Source organism: Ctenopharyngodon idella, chromosome 7 (genome assembly GCF_019924925.1).
Source record: "Ctenopharyngodon idella isolate HZGC_01 chromosome 7, HZGC01, whole genome shotgun sequence".
NCBI lineage: Eukaryota > Metazoa > Chordata > Actinopteri > Cypriniformes > Xenocyprididae > Ctenopharyngodon > Ctenopharyngodon idella.
The window spans coordinates 39,759,979-39,778,965 of record NC_067226.1 but is presented as its reverse complement, the minus strand read 5'-3'; the positions used below and the strand labels follow the sequence as shown (position 1 = coordinate 39,778,965).

At 34.6% G+C, this 18,987-nt stretch overlaps 2 protein-coding genes across 7 annotated transcripts in view; one reads left to right on the top strand and one right to left on the bottom strand.

Annotated features, from left to right (window-relative positions):
• The window catches only part of LOC127515858 (equilibrative nucleoside transporter 2), a 31,210-nt gene extending 26,678 nt beyond the window's left edge, over positions 1-4,532 (top strand). For both annotated transcript variants that reach the window (XM_051899986.1, XM_051899987.1), the window contains exon 13: positions 1,672-4,532. In XM_051899986.1, the coding sequence (XP_051755946.1) occupies positions 1,672-1,783 (112 nt within the window). In that variant the 3' untranslated portion in view covers positions 1,784-4,532. The remainder of the gene's footprint in view (positions 1-1,671) is intronic.
• A 400-nt stretch (positions 4,533-4,932) lies between these two features.
• The window catches only part of LOC127515854 (multiple PDZ domain protein), a 103,598-nt gene continuing 89,543 nt past the window's right edge, over positions 4,933-18,987 (bottom strand). For all 5 annotated transcript variants that reach the window (XM_051899956.1, XM_051899957.1, XM_051899958.1 and 2 more), the window contains 8 exons: positions 17,426-17,512; positions 15,020-15,089; positions 14,902-14,939; positions 13,664-13,786; positions 12,160-12,264; positions 10,344-10,432; positions 8,090-8,213; positions 4,933-8,013 (listed from right to left, as the gene is read on the bottom strand). In XM_051899956.1, coding sequence (XP_051755916.1) covers positions 7,867-8,013; positions 8,090-8,213; positions 10,344-10,432; positions 12,160-12,264; positions 13,664-13,786; positions 14,902-14,939; positions 15,020-15,089; positions 17,426-17,512 — 783 coding nt within the window. In that variant the 3' untranslated portion in view covers positions 4,933-7,866. The remainder of the gene's footprint in view (positions 8,014-8,089; positions 8,214-10,343; positions 10,433-12,159; positions 12,265-13,663; positions 13,787-14,901; positions 14,940-15,019; positions 15,090-17,425; positions 17,513-18,987) is intronic.

The following is an 18,987-nucleotide window of genomic DNA, read 5'->3' as shown; positions in this document are numbered from 1 at the left end:
GGTGGAGCTATGGGGTGGGGGGTTAGCCTGTCAGTGCTCAGACCATACGCTGCATCAAATTGGTCTGCATGGCTGTCGTCCCAGTAGGAAGCCTCTTCTAAAGATGATGCGCAAGAAAGCCCGCAAACAGTTTGCTGAAGACAAGCAGACTAAGGACATGGATTACTGGAACCATGTCCTGAGATAAACTTATTTGGTTCAGATGGTGAGGTGAGGAGTACAAAGACAAGTGTGTCTTGCCTACAGTCAAGGATGGTGGTGGGAGTGTCATGGTCTGGGGCTGCATGAGTGCTGCCGGCACTGGGGAGCTACAGCTCATTGAGGGAACCATGAATGCCAACATGTACCGTGACATACTGAAGCAGAGCATAATCCCCTCCCTTCGGAGACTGTGCCGCAGGGCAGTATTCCAACATGATAATGACCCCAAACACACCTCCAAGACGACCACTGCCTTGCTAAAGAAGCTGAGGGTAAAGGTGATGGACTGGCCAAGCATGTCTCCAGACTTAAACCCTATTGAGCATCTGTGGGGCAACCTCAAACGAAAGGTGGAGGAGCGCAAGGTCTCTAACATCCACCAGCTCCGTGATGTCATCATGGAGGAGTGGAAGAGGACTCCAGTGGCAACCTGTGAAGCTCTGGTGAACTCCATGCCCAAGAGGGTTAAGGCAGTGCTGGAAAATTATGGTGGCCACACAAAATATTGACACTTTGGGCCCAGTTTGGACATTTTCACTTAGTGGTGTACTCACTTTTGTGGCCAGCGGTTTAGACATTAATGGCTGTGTGTTGAGTTATTTTGAGGGGACTGCAAATTTACACTGTTATACAAGCTGTACACTCACTACTTTACATTGTAGCAAAGTGTCATTTCTTCAGTGATGTCACATGAAAAGATATAATAAAATATTTACTAAAATGTGAGGGGTGTACTCACTTCTGTGAGATACTGTACCTCAGGAAAACCATATTCAGTGACCATAAACTTATTAGTCAGCTTGAAAAATGAACTCTAGAGAGGAGCATTTTGCTAAATATATACATATCACATACTCATAATTTTTAATGTTCTTCAATATTTAATGCATGTTTGAATAAATCTGTCAAGTGTTTATGACAGTCAGCCACCATTTAAATGTTTATATTTCAAAAAACGAATTGGAGTAGAAATATAATTATATGATTGTAAAGATAGTATTATAACTTTATTATTATAAAAACTTCCTTCAGTGTAATTAAGTACAAATCAGTTCATTTTAACCTTCAATATTATAATGTAGTACCAATTGACTCCCATAGTTTACAGCATTTGTTGATTGTATCCAAAATAATCAAATCACAAGCTTTTGAATCGAAATGAAATCGAATCGTGAAATTTGTGTCAAAGCCCAGCCCTACATTATGCCATCTCTACGTCATTGCATATGCGCAGTTTTCAATCCGATGAAGTGTTTGCATATCCTATCGAATGGATCAGAAAAGGTTTAAACCACTACTTACAATCCGATTAAAATTTAAATGTGGTTAAACATGGTTACACCTGACTTTTTTTTTTTAATTCCGACTGTGCTACTATTACTAGGGTCCATGTAAACGCAGCTATTGATAGTTGTTGCTACACCTTGAGATCTCACATGCTGACGTTTTTTCCTTCTTTCTCTCCGTTAGGCTTGTGGGGCCTGCAGATGGGGAGACGGCCGGCGCATTAATGACGTTTTTTCTGTCTCTGGGTTTGTCGTTGGGAGCAGCTTTTTCGTTCCCTCTGCGCTTCCTGGTCTGACACTCGCAACCACACTCTCATTCCCCAAACCAACCGCTCTCAGGGCATCTGCGCTGATGCTTGTGCATCAATCTGTTCACACACAGTGGACAAATTCAAAATGGAAGCACCGACACTTGGTTTTATTTGGCAGCTTAAAAAAACACTTACAAAATCGGTATGCGGTACTAAAGGGAACAAACTGTACAGTCAGTTTAAAGGGACAGCTCAAAAAGAGTTTTCTGTGATTCCTCCATAACAAAATTCAGCATGCTAACCAGTTTTCTTCAATGCCAGTATCCACTAGGGCTGGGTGATATATCAAATATTCATGGTGTTTTAATTATTCTGTTGGTTTCTGCGAATCAGTTCAGAATGTCAGTTTTTGAATCAATTGCAAGATCTGATTCAGTGATTTGTTAAATAAAAATAAAATGTTAGTTAAAAACATACCTGTACATGGGTATATAATATCTTATGTATTGTTATATTGGTACACATAAAATAAGTTTAAAATTATTAAATATTCTTCCTTGTTAATTTTGTAATTTAACATTTTAACATTTTTTTTTTTAAGTGGAAAACATTGTTTATTTAAAACTAGACTTGAACTGTGTTTACTCTTTGCATTATCAGGATATAATGATATATAATGATAATGATCAGGAGCATGTCCAAGCTGACAAAATTACAATGACCACTGATTATTGCCCAGCCCTAGTTACTAGTATTATTGTTACTACTGTTAAAGTAATATAGGATGCTCTTCTGTTAAAATCAGTCACTTAATTTCTGTTGTAACGGCAGCAGTTGTTGGTGGAAACTGTTATTGTGCTAAATGGATTATACAACAAAAGATTTACTTTCTATTAATTTATTTTGAATTTTTATGTGGTTTAAGGGAAAAAAAAGTACATTCAAGGATTTCTAGTTTTGAAAGGGACACACACACACACACACACACACACACACACACACAAACAAACATATGTACAGTGGGGTCCAAAAGTCTGAGACCTGTTTCGTAATCTAATTTAAACTTTGTATTGCATAAAATATCTATGACTCTGCACTTTTTCTAGGTCACTAATGAAATGAGCAAAAAAGCTGATGTGAAGGTTGGATTTTCTTCCATTAAAGCACACAACATGCTCTTTGCCCAAGTCATAACATGGATCATCAGATTTTACATAAGCTTACTGCACTACAGTGCAGTTAAACAACTTTTAAAGCATGTGTTTTTTTTTTTTGTTTTTTTTGCTCCAACTTTTCATATCAGTCTGATAATGGGAAAAATATTAATATAAAAAAATTGCAAAATAGTGCACTATAGTATCAAACTTATGGACTCCACTGTGCGATTGTGTTTGTACTGTAATGCATGTAACATCAATCATGTAACCTGTTCAAACATACATATACATACAGGTATTCAATGCAAGATTTTCAAAACTTTTTTTCTTTATGGTCCTGCAGGAGAGACACAAGTATAAAACCGACAATATTTCAGAGAAAAATAATGTAAAATTAAAGCTGCAAGCAGCGGTGAAAGGGCCCTGGGCTCACCACCAACCGATGGCATTAGAAAAACTTTGAACTGTGGGCGATGTTCATTTAAGCGGATAAATAGAGAAGAAGACTAACTGACTGAGCAATTACGATAGGGTCCTCACACCATCGGTGCTCGGGCCCTTAAAAAAAAAAAAAAAAAAAAAAAAACGGCTAATATTTATCCAATTTGACATTATTTCCATTACGGTCTGCTTTGTAAAAGACTAAAGATGAGGGAAAAAAAATAAGATTATTTATTATTTTATTGACAACTAATAGTAGGTAGAGATTTATGCTTTCTTAATACATCATAATACAATAATATCTGGAGAATATTTACTTTGCAATTTTTTATATATATATATATATATATATATATATATATATATATATATATATATATATATATATATATATATATATATATATATATATAATGATTTTCACTTTTTTTGGCTTTAGGGAAATGACTATAAAAGCCAATTTTTTTAATTTGTTGTATTTACAAAATTATCGGTAACACTTAAAAATAAGGTCTCATTTGTTAACTAACACGAACTAACAATGAGAAATATTTTTACAGCATTTACTAACCTTTGTTAATGTTAGTTAATAAAAATGTTCCTTAGTTTGCAGTGCAGTAATGCTAATGTTAACTAATGTTAACAGATACAACTTTTGATCTTTCAAATGTATTAGTAAATGTTATTAGTATAAATAAGTGCTGTAGAAGTATTGTTTGTTACTTTGTGTTAACTAATATAGTTATTTAATTTTAACAAATTAAACCTTATTGGAAAGTGTAACCAGATGATCATTATTTGGGGGTCCTTGTCATGAAAAAGTTTAAAACATCTAGTAAAATGTAAGGGGAACTTCATGTACAATTTTCTGTAAGTGAAACTGGCCAGTAAACTCTTGTAATATTTTAGTTCATGTTTATACTCCAGTAACCTGGACCTAAAAGGGTAGATGTCATCCTCTCATGTGTGAACCTGTGCTCAGCAACACTGCCTTAGACAGATCTAACAAGATTTTGATATGTAGTAAATTCACTCTCATGCATATGGAATATGAAGCTATGTAAAAGGGAAAAAAAAAAATTGTGGAACTTATGTTGTATGCTGGATTGTACAAAGTGCCATGTGAATGCGAGAGTGTGTTTTTATAGAAACAATGTATCTGTGCAGACTGAAATATTACAAACACAAGGTTTTAATTTGTTGCAAATGCTGGTCATTTTTTGGCGTACGTACGGTGTTGATTAGTTGTACATGTTACATGATTTCACATTTTTATTCCTCAAAGAACACAAGATGTATAAACAGTGTTCAAGGTACAGTTCAAAGTAGAATCAAACAATCGTAATCTCATTACCTTACTCTTGACAACTACAATCAAACCACATTTGAACAGCCAGAAAAATGAATGTAAACTTGGTCCTCTCGGTGTCCTGACTCCAGACATGTTGACATGTATGGTAAATGTCCAGACATGTTGAATTTTGAAACTATTTTTCAAGGTCATCGCAATGTTTTTTTTTTTTGACTATTTGTTTTCAAAAAGTTGTTGTGAAATTTTGATGAATCTGATAAATACAGACACAAAAAATGAAACTCTTGTGTGCTGAAGGTCACTTTTATTCATGTATTTGTCATGAAATCCAATGCTGTATCAGAACAATATGACAATATACCAAAATATATAACAGTAATTTGTTCTACATCCAGCAGCAAAAATCTCAGGTGAAGGCAAAACTCCAGAAATGTCCCCCCCCAAATAAATCTTCATTAATATCATCATAATACACACGTACTGCTTCTACCTGCTGTCTGTTTTTTCTTCCTTTTTTTTTTTTTTTTTTTGAGAAACAAAGATGGTAACTCAAATATTTGAGTTTATTATCAGGTTAAATTCGGTCAAAATGATTAAAATCCTGTAAGAGTGTGCGTGTATAAGAATCACCACACATTGAGGACTGTCATCTTATTGCTGTCATTACTTATTGCTTACAATTTTACCATGTTTTCTTTTTGTTTTATAATTCTTACAATTACAGTGGTGTGTAAAATCAAACATGTTGAGATCCTTCGACCATTTTTTTTTTTTTACTCCTACTGAAAGACTTTATTTTTGGACAGTCCCTTCGCCACTGATAGACTATAGACGTCATCTTTCTATTCGGTACAAACATGCCTTCTTTCCATGTAAATTAGGCTCATTATTGATTAATTGCACATTATTCACAAATGTAAGAGGCTTATTTTCCTGGCACAACTGATGATGAAAGTAAGCAGACTTTTTACCTTTTCTGTTGTATTGGGCTTAATTGGACCACTATTTGATATTTAACAGCTTTAAACACTAATAATAATAATAATTAATAATTTCTTGTTTAAATTTGATAATTTCTCATTTTGGGTGATGAATGTGCTTCCAAAACCCATCTGTGTTAACTTTTGTTGAGGTCAAATTGATCTCCATTGGTTTCCATGCAATTTGCCAAAAATCAACACCTCAACAAAACAGCAAAGAGTCAGAAAACCAGGGTTCCCACTCTTTTTCAGCGATCATTTTCCAGGACTTTTCCAGGACATTTTCAATTTTACGATAGCAGGAATAAAATACAAGGATCACACTCTAAAGTAATATATTGCTCTCTAAATCTTTAAAAGGCGTAGCTACAGTTTGTTGCCATAACTTAACTATAAAATTATTTTTTTATATGAGCTCTTAATCATACATTATGACTATGGAAGCTTGTTTCCGCCACAAAATAAAAAAAATAAAATAATAATTGCATCTTTTTATCTCGCTATTTTGACTTTTTTTTCTCACAATTGCGAGTTGCAGAATCACAATTCTGACTTTATATCTCACAATTCTGACTTTATAACAATTGTTTATATCATGCAATTCTGACTTTATATTTCACAATTCTGACTTTATATCATGCAATTGCAAGTTTATATCACAATTATGTAAGCTCGCAATTGTGAGAATTTTTTTGAATTTGTGAGATAAAGAGTTCCCTTTTAAATCACTGCAGCGCAATCTCACGAAGTTCTGCACTGTTGTGAAAAGCAGTTAATAGCATTAGCTAACTGCTGCAAGTGGCAACACAAGACTAAACACCATTGAAAATAATACTCTCACATGTCAAACCTCAGCATTCCGGAACATCGCACTTTCTGCAAGTGATTTCTGCAGGTAATTGTTTTTGGCCAGTGATAAACTCTTTGTTCTTGGCCAAGAAAAAAACTGAACACCTTTTTAAAAAATAATTTTCAAGGACAACAACAAGATTTTCCAGGACATTTTACATTTTCCATGTGTTTTCCAGGATTGGAAAGTTTGTCATCAATTTTCCAGGTTTTCAAGGTTTTCCAGGATGAGTGGGAACCCTGAAAACCTTTATTGTAGCTTGCCAAACTAAAATATGGAATACATGAGAACTTTTGAAATTTAAGACTCGAAGTGTATGCAAAATTAATGACTCGTTTTCTGAATCATCCAAGGAAAATTCACTCTTGAGTTTTACAGTCTGTTGCAGCACTCAAAATAAGTGAGAAACCCGCTTTACCCTCACAAGGGTTTTAGAACCAGGGGCCGTTTACATGAAACCATTTTCAAATAAAAACGGAAAACATTTTGTACGTTTTGGCCATTCATTTACACGGCAATGGAGTTTTGGTGGCATGAAAAAGCAAACTTTTGAAAATGGGTTTCAAAGTGAACCCGTTTTCACTTTGAAACAATCTCTTTATTGTCCTTGTGTAGGCTACAAAAATGCAAATATGTGGAAACTGTGACATCATGCGCATGCAAATTAGTTTCTTTACAAAGTGACATCGCCAACTACTGGCCTGGCATGCATAATACAGTGTTTTTAGTTGTTTTTGCGCACTTACACTAAGTACAAATAATGTTAGACACCTCAGTGTGCAAATAGTCACTACAAGTAGTCATGACAAAAAAAAATATATATTTTTTAAATTTGTGTCTGTGCAGCTAATTTTGAACAAACATATGTGGGTCAAATTACCCTTAACACAATAGAAATAATAGAAAAGAAATGGATGGTAATTATTACATTTTGCTAATATTTATATTTTTTTAGTCTTCAACAAGCTACAATAGAGTTTGTTTTTACATGCGTCTTTTTTTTTAGTGTTTTTCATAGTGTCAACTTTTGGCAAATTGCATAGAAACCAATGGGGGTCAATTTGTACCCAGTTTTCTACCTCAACAGGAAAGAGATATTCGTATATTTTATAGCTATCACAGCAGCAGGAATTGTCAAACGAAGAAATTATAACCAGGCATATAATATCTGGTCATGCAGTTGTGTGCACTTTCTGCATTTTAAAGCACAAATACAATGTAAAGTCCCAGCATAGTATGGCAGATTGTGGTAGTCTGCTGGTTTCTCCACAAACTAGCAGTAAACAACGCTATGAGCGGGCACAATTCATTCATAAGTGTCTAATCCAGTGTTTAAACAACTACAGGACCTGATACAAGCCTATTAAATGAGCTCTGTGTATGTGTGTTTATGACAGCACAGTGAGTGTGACGGTTCCTTTGGTTTTCTTCAGAATACAGACAGCCTCTTCGTGAGTGACGCCCTCCAAACTCTGACCGTTAACAGCGATGATTTGATCTCCGCGCTTCAGACGCCCATCCTCTGACGCGGCCCCCTGAAACACACACTTATGATAAAGCATCTACAATGCGTCTGAATTGTGGGATCTGTTCTTTATCTTCTACCGTTACCTTGCTGAAGACGGTTTTGACGTAGATGGGAAGGTCACCATGGGGGCTGCCAAATCCACCCACAATACTGAAGCCCAGTCCATCAGGCCCACGCTCCAAGCTAATGCTCTTGCACTGCGGAGGACTGGAAGAAGTATAGAAGATAGAGAGCACACAGTTACATGGATAATGGATTTGAGTCAAGTCAAGTCACCTTTATTTATTTAGCATTTTTACAATGCAGATTGTGTCAAAGCAGCTTTACAGTGATAACTGGTATATAATTTTGGCTGCACAGCAGCTCTTGAAGAAAAGAGTCTATAGCTTATAGAGTTTACAGTCATGATTTGAAGAGATCAGGGGCCAAGTTGCCAAGGCAAGGATGGTGTGGGCCCTTTCTCTCCTCCCCACCAAAAAGTACAGGAAGTTATATATTTTGGCTGAAAATCTGATACTATGAAGTGTAAAAATAAACAAAAATACAGATGATGGCAAAAACTTTTTTCATGGCACTGTCTCCATCTCTAAGTAAACCTGCAGTCACATTTTCACAAAAATGTAAAGTACAAAAAGAATTTTGTCTTCAACTTATATCGCTTATGCCGCTTTACAGTGAAAAATTTGTCAGATTTACTTTGAAACTATTTTCACTCAGAAACTGCTAGTAAATTTCACAAATAATTACAAAGAAATGGCAAGTAACACATTAAATTAAACATGAAATTTTGAAGTAGAAAAACTGAAAGAGCACTTCCTTGTACAATATACTCCAATATGAACTCCAATAATTTTTATTTTATTTACTATTTTATTTAACTTCGAGAACTATTTTTTTTTTTTTTTTTTTTTTACAGTGTACATCAGTGATGGTCAGAATATCATTCTTATAGCTTAATGTGTGTGTGTGTCTACTTATCTATCTAACAGCGGACCATGGTGTCGTTACACATTCACCAACAGGGGACCCCCGAGCAAAGGGGACATTTTTCAGGTCCCTTGTTGGTCATGCTTTAAATCATATTAAAATCAAGTAAAAAAAAAAAAACACTCTGGTTTATTTTTTCATTTTTGGCCAAGTGGGGACCTACAGGTGTGTGTGTGTTTAAGCCCAGGAACTGTAATGGCCCATTAACACATGTCGTTCACACTCTATTGTTCGAATGGCTTGCTGTCCCAGAAAAGGCTCTGAGATTATTTATGCATCATTCTACATCTGGATAATATTTGACCAATTTAGCAGCTAACACATATGCAAACTGGGAGAAAAAGAAGGAAGAAAGCCTAAAACTTACTAGTTTCAAACTTTGCATTACATTAATATGAAATTTCATTTAACATTGAAATTTTAAACAGTAAGTATTTCAAAATATATACTCAACCAGTATAGCATTTAATATAACTGCCATCAATAGAGGGAAAAAACAAAACAAAGCAACCGAACAGGTGTCGCACCATATTAGACTCAAAATTTTATATCGACTTTCTGCATTGAAAATGTTCAGCTGGCTTAATTAAATTATGTGAACTGAATGTCTTTTCACACAGGCACCTTAGTTGAACCAACTGAAGATTTTCAATAAAACAGTAAACTCATAATTTTGAACTTTGACCTTGACATAGAAGGCTTTTAAGTGCTTTTTAATTGTCTGGGTTTGTATGGATGGCATTTTATTTAGTTATATGGGGTACAACAGTAAACTTTGAAGTGCAAGAAAAATGACGTGTCTGCTTAAACTGCTCATTTAGAATGCACAGTTTAACTAGTGTGGAAATTGGCATGAAATAGTGAATAAACAAAATGCCTTTGGTCCCCTGTTAGATGGTAAAGTGTGACACATGTTTGTTTGCTTTGCCATTTCTTACCATCACTACATATATATATATATATATATATATATATATATATATATATATGGGCAAGAACTGGTGTTATAGTGTTACTATGAACATTGCCGCTACATTCAGAGATATTCAGAATATGAAATATTGCTAAATGTAAAGGCAACCAAACAGGTGTCGTACTTTACCATCTAACAGGGGACCAGTGTCATTTTGTGTAGTGAAATCACTATTGCACATGCTGCTGCTGCTTAACTTTAGCATGTGCACTTTAGCTTGTGTGGAATTGGGTGTGGAATGATGAATACAAATGGTAACATCTAAATTAACTTATTTTGTTCAAGTCAAAAATGTTATTTAACATCAATGAACCAACCTAAATACATCAGTTTATACCAACAAAACTGTGTGTGTGTGTGTGTGTGTGTATACAAACCCCAGGTCATCATGGAAAATGCTGCTGGCTGTGAGTCCTGCTGTTTGCTCTGGTGAGGGTCCAGTTACTGTTGTATCACCAGCAACTACCTACAAATACACACTTATGTGAGAAATGCATTTCCCAGTGTACACATACTTAATAGGGATATGCACGAGTACTCAGACGTGACAGCGACAATCCATCGTTCCTGAAAACAATGATCGCTGTGACTATATATATATATATATATATATATATATATATATATATATATATACACAGTACTGTGCAAAAGTCTTAGGCCACCATTAGATGTTGTTTTAGCAATGATATAATGACCATATATAATTACTTCTCAGTCTCTTTGTTATAATATAAACAGAAAATACATTAAATTTGTATGCCGTATTAAAAACTGAAAAAAAAAAAAAAATGTATAGGCTAAAGTGGAAATTATTTAGTGACCTCCCCTTACACTTGAGCAACAGCAGGAACCGGCTCTCTTAAACCTAAATGGAATGGAAAAGGACTGGAAGGCCAAGAAAACTTTCAAAATCTGAGAAGTTTCTCAGAGTTTCTTTTTTTTTTTTTTTGAGAAAATGCAGGAGGTCACACTAAATACTGATTTTTGCTTAAAGAAAATTTTGTTCAGAGGTTTTTTTTTTTTTTTTTTTTTTTTTACATTTTCTGTACATATTTCCTGTATTTACTGTTTGTATCATAATAAAGAGACTGAAAAATAAATATGGATGGTCATTAAAACACTGCTAAAACAACAAAGCTGGGGGTGGCCTAAGACTTTTGAACAGTACTGTATATATATATATATATTTTTTTTTTTGGCATTTTAGGAGGTACCTGGGCGGTCTGATTGGTTAGCGTTAGGACAACATGCCGTCCAGACCAGCAAAATAAAGTGTGGATTTGAAAGTGTGCAGTGATGCCTGGAATCCCTTTTATCATGAAAATACAGTTAAGTGCAAAATGTGCAAGATGGCCAATCTGCCATATACATAGCATTATAATGACTATTTACACTTTTTAAAATTTTAAAATTACATTATAAACACTATTTTAATAGAATGTAAATTATTTGTGCTGTAGTTGCCTGTGTTTCAGCATTGTTGTTACGGGAAGAGCCTACAACAGTAGTTACACATTCAGACAAACATGGTCAAGTTCATGTGTGCATTTGTGTCCTTTTCTTATATAGGAAGCATCATATAAAACAGGCTTCTATTTACTGGTGTTCATTCACTCTTCAGCTTCACCTGCAGCTATTCCTTTTAGATGTTTCTTTTTCAAAAACATATTTTGATAGACATATTTGCAAGTCATATTTTTATTTGTCAACATTAATTTTCATAACAGTGTTTAATTAAAATATTTTCAATATCGCCATGACGGACATGCCCCACCCCCGAGTACACTATTACATATAGGCCCAGGTTCACAGACAGGGCTTAGACTAAGCCAGGATTAGGACTTAGTTCAATTAGGGCATTTAAATAGCTTTTATAAACACCCTAGAAAAAAAAAAAAAAAAAAACATTACTGGTGTGCATCTTGAGACAAAACAATAGCACTGACATATTTTAAGATAAGTGTTTATTACAGTTAAAACAGCTCAAACATGCATTTTAATAACACTTAAGTGTCTGAAGTTACACTTAACACACAAAACACTTAAAACACTTTATAGCTAAGTGTCTGAAAACATTACCTGTACATTCAGTTTGCACCTAAGTATGTTATGTCTATAATAATGAGTACTCTTTTAAAAGTATGCTAAAGTATACATTTTCAAAAGGATAATATAAGGATAATTGTGTACCTGTAGTTGTATGATGCCTGTCGTGTTCTTCAGCAGTGAAACGGCTTTATTGTGAGTCATTCCTTCTGTTAAGTTTCCACAGATAGACACAATCCTGTCTCCAATCTAACACACATACACACACACACACACACACACACACACACACACACACAATTAACAAACATGAGACACTGTGATTCACAAATACACACACCTGCTTCAGTGCATCAGACCTTTTATTGGTGGATAAAAAAAATCTAATAATGGTATACATCAGGGGTCCGCAATTAAGTTTGGCATCGGGCCAAAATAAATTTCGCCACTAGATGGCGGGCCAGAATATAGTCAAAGGATAATTTAAATTAATTGATGAAAAATGCAACTAGAATTGCCTGTGACAGACTGTTACAGTGTCTTTTGTAGCTGGTATTGAGCTGTTAATCTGTGTTAAATCCTGTAGTAGGACAGTCATTAACAAAAAGCCACATTTGTGTGGCGGTGTCCGGGTTTTACACTGGATAAATTAATAAAGCGGAGTAGTGACCTGGCAAGTATTTTCATTCACCAACTTGCAACACAGACCGCCTTGCTAAAACACACATGTGTGGGAGATGTGGAATGGATAAAAATAACTCAAAAAATAAAAGAGGACTTGAATAAGCCTATTAATGGCATGTTTGAGTCATGCTGTTAACAAACTATGTTATATTTCCTCTTTCCATATTGTGAATAATAAATGTGTATCATTTTAATTTGCTTGTTACACAATGGAGCCTAACTTATTGTAATAATTATTTGACGTAGCCTACTTTTACACTCGGAATTATTCCTTGGCATCCTCACGTATACTAAACTGCTTTTTTTTTTTTTTTATTGTTTGCATGCTGGAGGTACGCTATTACGTCATGTGCAGAGTGATGTTAACATTTAAGCTAGCTGGTGAGAGAAAATGGCACTATCAAAGAGTCTAAAGAGGAAAGTTGACAGCGAAAATAGGGCACACAAAGAAGAATGGAAAGACAACTATGCGTTCATCCTACCTAGTTTTGTGAATGCAAAGCCGGTGTATCTTATCTGCAATGAAGTTGTCGCTGTTTTCAAAGAATATAACACTGTGTCTATACCGGACATGAGCGGCGCGATGCGACGCGTCAAAAGATAATAGAACCCATTTTAATCAGTGATATTGTCTACACTGGATGCGGCACGGTGCGACGCGAGTCACGGGACACAACACATTCCCGACAGTGAACGGATTCCCAGTTCTGTTTCTGTCGTAGTCCAATTGCTTTGCAACAGTCGGTTTGCCGTGTTCAGTGTAGACAGCTTTTAGCTGTTGCGGCTGGTGTAGACACGGTGATAATATTACACGGCACCACGAGACGAAGATCTATTTCAGAACCAGCCGCTATCAAAATAATCTGGCTGCAGGCGCGGGCCAGATCTTATTGCTGACGGGCCGGTTTTGGCCCGCGGGCCGCCTATTGCCGACCACTGGTATACATCTTCAACTCAGACATACCCAGAGTTTCTGTGTCTGTGCTGCGAGGCCGCTGGGGTTCATCATGGCGATGAATATGGGCACGTCCCCCAGAGGACTGCCCACTCCTCCAGCTATACTGATGCCCAGAGAGTCCGACGGGCCCTGGAAAACACACACACCCCATCACACAGAGAAACACTCAAAAGCTCTAAAGCACGTACCCTAAAGCAGGGTTATTAAAGTCACCATGAAATCAAAATTGACAATTTTGAGTATTTATTATAAATGCTTTATCATGCACATCATTTTTTAAAATTCGCTGTGCCTTTGTGATCTTTAAAGTGCCCCTATTATGCTATTTTGAAGGTTACAAATGTTGTTTTGGTGGTCTCCTACAATAGGTTTACATGCATCCAAAGTCAAAAAACACTTTAATTTTCTCATAATATACAATGCAGCATCACCTCTTTTCTCAGTGTCTCAAACATTCAATCAAGGATCTGGTCCCTGTAAACCGAGATCCACCAATAACAAACCACAAGCTTCCAACCATCCAACAATTCGCCACTGACAATATCAAGCCCTGCCCTACATTTGTTCTTGTTCCAGAAGCCGTTTCATTTAGATACGTCACAATACAGAAGAAAAGACTATTGCAACTTCTGTTTAATGCCGACTTTAACACTAAAACCATAAAAAAACATATCTTTACTTAAAATAAAATAAACTGTTAACTGAAATAAAATTAAATATTACATTTTATTTTAAATAAACTTATTTTATTTCAGCTAGTTCAGCTAGTAACATTTAAAGTTGAAGAACTTAAATAAAATTATAATAACTATAATTGTATATCAATGATACTAAAATAACACTGACCTAAAGGACTTATTCACACGTTATATTTATCTTAAACTTTAATATTTGGCAAAAAAAAAAAGTGTTAGTGTTAGATGATATTTATACTAAGTGCAAATAGTAGCAGATAAATTATAGATACATTATAAAACAGTATGCAATAATATATTCAGTGTATATTTATTACAATCATAAATGCCTTATTGGAATATTGGCACATGACCCAAAAGATCTTAATTTATTGGTCAGCAAATTTTTTGTAAAATGTAAAATGTAAAAAGAAACAATGGAAAGAAACACTGACAGATTTCATCCCTGGTCAGCGCCGGTCAATAGAAACACAGTTTGAAATCTTGGACTATTGACAAATATTGGCTCTCTGTGTGAAAAGGCCTTAAGGCTCAATCACTGTAACTGACCTTTGTGAATTCAACCGTCCTGATGTCTTTATCCAGCACTGCAAGGCAAGAAAGGAAAGGTTGGAAATCAAGAATGAAGCTGAATATTTAAATAATTTAGCAGATGAACTGTTCTTACAGTCATGTGTTTTCTCCGCATCACCCTGTACAGCCGCAGGAGTGACTTTACCGCTGCCCGTCTCGCTTATCTGCACCGAAAACAGAGAGACATTTCACACATGAAAACACACCACTGAAGAGTTTTATTAGGCCATGAGTGCACAACATGACTCTATCTCGACACCGTTTATGTTTGTGGTTGGTGACTATTGGTGCTTTTACGCCATGTCATAATTAGCGTACTGATTCTGAACTGTAAAAAGCCTTCACATGCTTGTAGAACTCATAATTTTCTGGGAGCTATGACTTGTACCACCTGACCACAGAGCTGTGCAGACCGATCAGTGTATGACATCAAAGTACCGTGAGAGTGATTCGAAAGCATACGGAGATTTATTTACGGTAATTATGACATGATGTGAATGCAGCATAATCTGAACACACCCATCAGGTGCACACAATATATTGATATTAAATAATAAATTAAGTACTGTTAACAAATGAGACCTTATTGTAAAGCGTTGCCAAAAAATTACTAAAACAATCTAAAATTGAAATGAAAATTAAAAATCGAAAAATAAAAGCTAATTCCAAAGCTAATAATGATATTAAAATAACAGTGGTGCGCACATTTGCAAGACCCGCTCTGACTAGTCGCAGATGCTTTCAGACCTGCTTGACTTCAAGAATAATCTAACTAGTCTTCAAGAATAAACTTGCTTATTGTGTCTTGACAGGCTTGGGAGGGTTACTTTAAAAATGTATTCCGTTACAGTTACAAATTACTTCATAAAAAAAGTATTCAGTAACGTAATTCAAGTACCACAATATGAAAGTAATGTAATCTGATTACTTTTGGATTCAAGGTCTTCTTACTTTTTTACTTTTCTTCTTACAAGGACTTTTACTTCAAGGTCATATATATATATATATATAAAGAAAGAAAGATAAATTGGGGGGGGGAAATCAACTTTACTATAAATAAATTGCATTTTTAAATTTAATTTTAATTATTTCTTCTCAATTTCTGCAAGTTTTTAAATGTTACACGTTCCATACTTTTGAATGGGTCTCAACAATAATTTTTTTAAGTTATCTATTGCAATATTATTATTGTTGTTGTTGTTGTTGTTTAGAGCTTAAAAATATAAAAGTCACATCAGATCATAAACAAACTGAACAAGCTCGGATCAAACATTTCTGTTTATGTTTGTTCTGCTTTAATTTTAATGTTTAGTATTTTGGTTACTTTTAAAACCTATTAAAACTAAGCAATCATGTCTCATTTGCACAACTTGGGAATACACAGCCCTGAATATATTTATGTAAAGGGATATTCAGACATCTAGTGGCTACAGTATGGTATTACAGATTATTTTTTAGTCCTTTGATAAAGAAAGTGTTTTCGTAGCTGGAAGGTGAAGTTTGCACTGAACAACCATGTTGTTTGCATTTTCTTCTTTAAAAACAAAATAGCAGCGAAATTTCCATGAATTGAAAGCGCAGCGGGGAGCATCGTTTCAACTAGCAGCCGTGATTCAATCTGCGTCTGAGGAGATCATAGACGGGTGTTATTTGAGCATGCACCAGCGGGTGGCTCACGTGAGTCATCACTGGCAACAGAACCAGGAAATACTGTATAATCAAGCAGCGCTTAAAATGTGTTATTATGGCAAAATAATGATTTATTTAGTTTTAAATGAAATGATTTTTTTCAAAACAAATTACAGTTACTGGATTTTTGTATCCTGATTACGTAACGCCGTTACATGTATTCCGTTACTCCCCAACCCTGTGTCTTGATCAGTTTGGATTTTAAAAGACAATTAATATTCAGTAATATTATCAATTTAACTGCACTGACACATGAGAGCAAAATTTTAACTGAATTGAGCCGGATAATGAAAAATGAAAAATTTGCACTGAATTAAGCTGAATAGTTACACTATTTGTCTTCTGTGCAGCTGCTTTACAGCTGAAATTGAATTAGTTTCTTAATTAATTTCATAAAAAAATCATGTGAGAATGTATTTTGGGATCATGGCTTCATAGCTATTAGCTGGATATCTATGGAAGCTTGTTTCTGCCACAGAATTAAAAAAAAATTGCGACTTTTTATCTCACAATTTTGATTTTTTTTTCTCACAATTGCGAGTTTATATACTGTTACGAAAATTGTGAGATAGAAATTGTGAGTTTATATCACGCAAATCTAAAAAAAAAATAAAAAAAATCAGAATAGTGAGATAAAAAGTCGCAATAACCTTTTTATTTTTTATTCAGCATTTTTATTCAGCAGCAGAAACAAGCTTCCATAGGATATTAGGGCATGCACCAGCACAAAAAAACAAAAACAAAACAATGTTTAATAATTGTGCGGAGGGCTAAGATTTTCAGTTTTGCAGTGTGTGGATTCGTCTCTGACCTGACTGCTCTGAGACAGACGGCGCTCTGAGTGGAAAGGCCCCGCCTTAAAACGACCCACCTCCAATCTGATTGGACCAGCACAACTCTGAGGGAAAATAAATCAGTTTATATGATTAATATTTGTGTGTGGTAAAATGTATATTGGTTTTCATATTCACACTAGATCAATCACATTTATACACAAAATATATACACTGCCTCTTTAAGCGACATGAGGAAGGGACATCATTGGAGGAGTCAAATTCAAAATTCCTTCTTGTCTCTCATTTACAAAATAGTAAAATAGACACATAAAACATGTTACTACGTAGTTTTTTTTTTTAGTTAATGAGTGTTAGGTTTCACTATTTCAGATGTTTTGGAGACAATGTTAAACATTTTCAGGAGTGTATCTGGTGGTCATTATTGATTCACAACTTATAGGAACATTAAAGGATTAGTTCACTTCCAAATGAAAATTACTCCAAGCTTTACTCACCCTCAAGCCATCCTAAGTTTATATGACTTTCTTCTTTATGATGAACACAACAGGAGAAATATTAATAAATATCCTGAAGCATCCGAGCTTTATAATGGCAGTGAGCGTTACCAAACGAGTATGAGCTGAAGAAAGTGCCTCCATCCACATCCATCCATCATAAACATATTCCACACGGCTCCGGGGGGTTAATAAAGGCCTTCTGAAGCAAAGCGATGCGTTTGTGTAAAAAAATATCCATATTTAACAAGTTATAACACAAACGCATCGCTTCGCTTCAGAAGGCCTTCATTAAGCCTTTTCTTAAGCTTCATACTCGTTGATCCCGCTCACTGCCATTATAAAGCTCGGGTGTGTCAGGATATTTATTAATATTTCTCTGATTGTGTTCATCAGAAAGAAGAAAGTCATATACACCTAGGATGGCTTGAGGGTGAGTAAAGCTTGGGGTAATTTTCATTTGAAAGTGAACTAATCCTTTAAATTTAATATAAAGCAATTTAGTTAAATGTAAATGGTGGCTGCATAGTTTTTGACTTATTAACACTGCTTTGCTAAATAATAGATAAATGAACAATTCTTCTATCTTATCACACATTACTTTCTCTGATATTTACCATGGTTATTAACTAAAACTGAAACCATAAAAAATAACATTTTGTTCCTTCAAACATAATTAACTAAAATAAAATATAAAAAAAGCTTAAACTTATTTTTTTTCAGCTAGCTGCCAAGGCAACATTTCTCATTTTCATTTACTTTAACTTGAAGTACTTAAGTAATTAAAACTAATAAATAAAATGAATAAAAACTATATAGACATTAAAAAAGTAATAAAAATAACAAAAACACAATGAAATTGCTAAAACTTTAACTAAAATTAAAGTGAAAACAGAAAATATAAAAATAAAATCTAATGGAGAATATTAATAATAGTATATCTATAATACTATCAAAAATAATTATCATGTTCATAATGTTTAAGCAAAAAATAAAGCTTTAAGATATGCCAGATATGACTGAATGTTTTATATCTTTCAACAATTTTGCCAAAATGGAAGGGGCACCCATTTAACAGAATG